Source organism: Heptranchias perlo, chromosome 2 (genome assembly GCF_035084215.1).
Source record: "Heptranchias perlo isolate sHepPer1 chromosome 2, sHepPer1.hap1, whole genome shotgun sequence".
Lineage (NCBI taxonomy): Eukaryota > Metazoa > Chordata > Chondrichthyes > Hexanchiformes > Hexanchidae > Heptranchias > Heptranchias perlo.
In genome coordinates, this window is record NC_090326.1 from 8,062,176 (window position 1) to 8,067,464 (window position 5,289).

At 53.2% G+C, this 5,289-nt stretch overlaps 1 protein-coding gene across 1 annotated transcript; it reads left to right on the forward strand.

The window, feature by feature from the left end:
- Positions 1 to 2,047: 2,047 nt before the first annotated feature.
- On the forward strand, positions 2,048 to 4,417 carry LOC137331709 (uncharacterized). The gene has a single exon (XM_067995701.1). It carries the CDS (start codon positions 2,048 to 2,050, stop codon positions 4,415 to 4,417), a length of 2,370 nt encoding a protein of 789 aa, XP_067851802.1.
- Positions 4,418 to 5,289: the final 872 nt, after the last annotated feature.

Below are 5,289 nucleotides of genomic sequence, written 5' to 3' on the forward strand. Positions count from 1 at the left end.
GGTGGGAAAGTAAGCTGTGAGGAAGACACAAAGAATCTGCAAAAAGGTATAGACAGGTTAAGTGAGTGGACAAGAAAGTGGCAGATGGAGTATAATGTGGGGAAGTGTGAGATTATTCACTTTGGTACGAAGAATAGAAAAACAGAATATATTTTAAATGGTGAGAAACTATTAAATGTTGGTGTTCAGAGAGACTTGGGTGTCCTTGTACAAGAAACACAAAAAGTTAACATGCAGGTACAGCAAGCAATTAGGAAAGCAAATGGCAAGTTGGCCTTTATTGCAAGGGGGTTGGAGTATAAGAGTAAGGAAGTCTTACTACAGTTGTTCAGGGCTTTAGTGAGACCTCACCTGGAGTACTGTGTACAGTTTTGGTCTCCTTATCTAAGGAAGGATATACTTGCCTTAGAGGCAGTGCAACAAAAGTTCATTAGATTAATTCCTGGGATGAGAGGGTTGTCCTATGAGGAGAGATTGAGTAGAATGGGCCTATACTCTCTGGAGTTTAGAAGAATGAGAGGTGATCTCATTGAAACATTTCAGATTCTGAGGGGGCTTGACAGGGTAGATGCTGTGAGGTGTTTCCCCTGGCTGGAGAGTCTAGAACCGGGGGGCATATTCGCAGGATAAGGGGTCGGCCATTTAAGACTGAGATGAGGAGGAATTTCTTCACTCAGAGGGTTGTGAATCTTTGGAATTCTCTACCCCAGAGGGCTGTGGATGCTGAGTCATTGAGTATATTCAAGATTGAGATAGATAGATTTTTGGATTCTAAAGGAATGAAGGGATATGGGGATTGGGCGGGAAAGTGGAGTTGAGGTCGAAGGTCAGCCATGATCTGATTGAATGGCGGAGCAGGCTCGAGGGGCCGTATGGCCGACTCCTACTCCTATTTCTTATGTTCTTATGGTCTTATGAGCAAAACCACCAGCGCCACGAGCACTATTACCAACACCACTAGCACGAGCATCACCACCAGCACCAGCACAACCAGCAGCAGCACCAGCAGCACCAGCACCAACACCAGCAGCATCATAACCAGCAACAGCTCCACGAACATCACCAGGAGCAGCCTCAGCACCAGCAGCCTCAGTACCAGCACAAGCACAAGCACCACCAGCACCAGCACAACCAGCAGCATCAGCAGCACCAGGACCATCACCAGGTCTACCAGCATTTGCATCTCTACCACCAGCACCAATAGCAGCACCAGTACCACCAGCAGCAGTAACACCAGTACCAGCAGCCTCAGTACCAGCACCAGCATCAACGGCAGTTACACCAACACCAGCACCAGCACCGGTAATGCCAGCACCACCAGCAACAGCATCAGCACAACCAGCAGCACCAGCACTAGCAACACCGACACCACCAGCACCAGACACAGTACCAGAAGCCTCAGTACCAGCAGCAGAATAAGCACCAGCACCAGTAGCATCAACACCACCTCCACCTCCACCTCCAGCTCCAGCTCCAGCTCCACCTCCAGCTCCACCTCCACCTCCAGCTCCACCTCCACCTCCACCTCCAGCTCCACCTCCAGCTCCAGCTCCACCTCCAGCTCCAGCTCCAGCTCCACCTCCAGCTCCACCTCCACCTCCAGCTCCACCTCCACCTCCACCTCCACCTCCATAAGCCTCAGCCACAGCAGAACCAGAAGAATGAGAGGTGATCTCATTGAAACATACAAAATTCTTACAGGGCTCGACAGGGTAGATGGGGGGAGGATGTTTCCCCTGGCTGGGGAGTCTGGAACCAGGGGTCACAGTCTCAGAATGAGGGGTAGACCATTCAGGACTGAGATGAGGAGAAATGTCTTCACTCAGAGGATGGTGAATCTTTGGAATTCTCTACCCCAGAGGGCTGTGGAGGCTCAGTCATTGAGTACATTCAGAACAGAGATCGATAGATTTCTAGATATTAAAGGCATCAAGGGATATGGGGATGGTGCAGGAAAATGGCGTTGAGCTAGAAGATCAGCCATGATCTTGTTGAATGGTGGAGCAGGCTCGAGGGGCCGAATGGCCTACTCCTGCTCCTATTTCTTATGTTTTTAACCAGCATCAGCACCAGTAGCATTATAACCAGCAGAAGCACCAGCAACACCAGCACCACGAGCACCAGTACTAGCACCAGCAGCACCAGTACCAGTATCACCACCAGTACTAGCAAAAGCCCCACCAGCACCAGCACTAGCACCAGCAGCATAGCACCAGCAGCACCAGTACCAGTACCAGGCCCACCAGTATTAGCATCTCTCCCACCAGCATCACCACCAGCACCAGCAACACCAGCTCCAGCTTCAGCAGCCTCAGCAGCTGCACCAGCACTGGCATCAGTATCAGCATCAGAAAAACCAGCACCAGTACCAGCAGCACCAGCAAAACCACCACCAGCACCAGAACCAGTAGCAGTACCGCCAGCAGTGGCACCAGCACCAGCACCAGGAGCACCAGCAGCCGCAGTACCAGAAGTCTCAGTACCAGCACAAGGCAGCCTTAGTACCAGCATCAGCACCAGCACCAGTACCAGCAGTCTCAGTACCAGCAGCCTCAGTACCAGCAGCCTCAGTACCAGCAGCCTCAGTACCAGCAGTCTCAGTACCAGCAGTCTCAGTACCAGCAGCCTCAGTACCAGCAGTCTCAGCACCAGCACCAGTACCAGCACCAGTACCAGCAGCCTCGGTACCAGCAGAATCACTACCAGCAGTCTCAGTACCAGCAGCCTCAGTACCAGCAGCCTCAGCACCAGCAGCCTCAGCACCAGCACCAGTACCAGCAGCCTCAGTACCAGCAGAATCAGTACCAGCAGTCTCAGTACCAGCAGTCTCAGTACCAGCAGTCTCAGTACCAGCAGTCTCAGCACCAGCAGAATCAGAACCAGCAGTCTCAGAACCAGCAGTCTCAGTACCAGCTCAGTACCAGCAGCCTCAGCACCAGCAGTCTCAGCACCAGCAGCCTCAGTACCAGCAGTCTCAGTACCAGCTCAGCACCAGCAGTCTCAGTACCAGCAGTCTCAGTACCAGCAGCACCAGCACCAGCAGTCTCAGTACCAGCAGTCTCAGTACCAGCTCAGTACCAGCAGCCTCAGTACCAGCAGTCTCAGTACCAGCAGTCTCAGTACCAGCAGCACCAGCACCAGCAGTCTCAGTACCAGCAGTCTCAGTACCAGCTCAGTACCAGCAGTCTCAGTACCAGCAGTCTCAGTACCAGCAGCCTCAGTACCAGCAGCCTCAGTACCAGCAGCCTCAGTACCAGCAGTCTCAGCACCAGCTCAGTACCAGCAGTCTCAGTACCAGCAGTCTCAGTACCAGCTCAGCACCAGCAGTCTCAGTACCAGCTCAGTACCAGCAGTCTCAGTATCAGCAGCCTCAGTACCAGCAGTCTCAGTACCAGCTCAGTACCAGCAGTCTCAGTACCAGCTCAGTACCAGCAGCCTCAGTACCAGCTCAGTACCAGCAGTCTCAGTACCAGCTCAGTACCAGCAGTCTCAGTACCAGCTCAGTACCAGCAGCCTCAGTACCAGCTCAGTACCAGCAGTCTCAGTACCAGCAGCCTCAGTACCAGCAGTCTCAGTACCAGCTCAGTACCAGCAGCCTCAGTACCAGCAGCACCAGTACCAGCAGTCTCAGTACCAGCAGCCTCAGTACCAGCAACCTCAGTACCAGCAGTCTCAGTACCAGCAGTCTCAGTACCAGCTCAGTACCAGCAGCCTCAGTACCAGCAGCACCAGTACCAGCAGTCTCAGTACCAGCAGCCTCAGTACCAGCAGCCTCAGTACCAGCAGCCTCAGCACCAGCAGTCTCAGCACCAGCAGTCTCAGCACCAGCAGTCTCAGTACCAGCTCAGTACCAGCAGCCTCAGTACCAGCAGCCTCAGTACCAGCAGCACCAGTACCAGCAGTCTCAGTACCAGCAGCACCAGTACCAGCAGTCTCAGTACCAGCAGTCTCAGCACCAGCAGTCTCAGCACCAGCAGACTCAGTACCAGCAGCACCAGTACCAGCAGCACCAGTACCAGCAGTCTCAGTACCAGCAGTCTCAGTACCAGCAGCACCAGTACCAGCAGTCTTAGTACCAGCTCAGTACCAGCAGTCTCAGCACCAGCAGTCTCAGTACCAGCAGCCTCAGTACCAGCAGCCTCAGTACCAGCAGCATCAGCACCAGCAGCACCAGCACCAGCAGTCTCAGGACCAGCAGTCTCAGTACCAGCAGCACCAGTACCAAAAGCCTCAGTACCAGCTCAGTACCAGCAGCCTCAGTACCAGCAGTCTCAGCATCAGCACCAATACCAGCACCACGAGCAGCAGCACCAACATAAGCAGCAGCCTCAATACTAGCACCAGCACAACTAACATTAGCATCTCTACCACCAGCACCAGTACCACCAGCAGCAGCAACACCAGCACCAGTACCTGAAGCCTCAGTACCAGCACAAGCCCCGGAATGCCAGCACCAGCAGCACCAGTACCTGATGCCTCAGTATCAGCGCTAGCCCCGGAATGCCAGCACCAGCAGCACCAGCAAAACCATCACCAGCACCAGTACCTGAAGCCTCAGTACCAGCAACACCAGCCTCAGTGCCAGCAGCAGAATGAACACCAGCAGCGTCATAACCAGCAGCACCACCAGCATGAACACCATCAAATCCAGCACCAGCACAAGCACCACTAGCACCAGCAACTCCAGCATCAGCACCAGCAACAGCACCGGCACCAGCATCAGCGCAACCAGCAGCACCGGCACCAGCAATACCAGCACCACCATCAGCACTAGCACCAGCCCCAGCAGCAACACCAGCACCATAAGAACATAAGAAATAGGAGCAGGAGTAGGCCATACGGCCCCTCGAGCCTGCTCCGCCATTCAATGGGATCATGGCTGATCTTTGACCTCAACTCCACTTTCCCGCCCTATCCTCATATCCCTTGATTCCCCTGGTGTCCAAATATCCATTGATCTCAGTCTTGAATATATTCAATGACTGAGCCTCCTCAGCCCTCTGGGGTAGAGAATTCCAAAGATTCACAATCCTTTGAGTGAAGAAATTCCTCCTCATCTCAGTCCTAAATGGCCGACCCCCTATCCTGAGACTATGACCCCTAGTTTTAGACTCTCCAGCCAGGGGAAACAACCTCTCAGCATCTACGCTGTCAAGCTGTCTAAGAATTTTATACGTTTCTATGAGATCACCTCTCATTCTTCTAAACTCCAGAGAATACAGGCCCATTCTATTCAATCTCTCCTCACAGGACAACCCTCTCATCCCAAGATTCAATCTAGTGAACCTT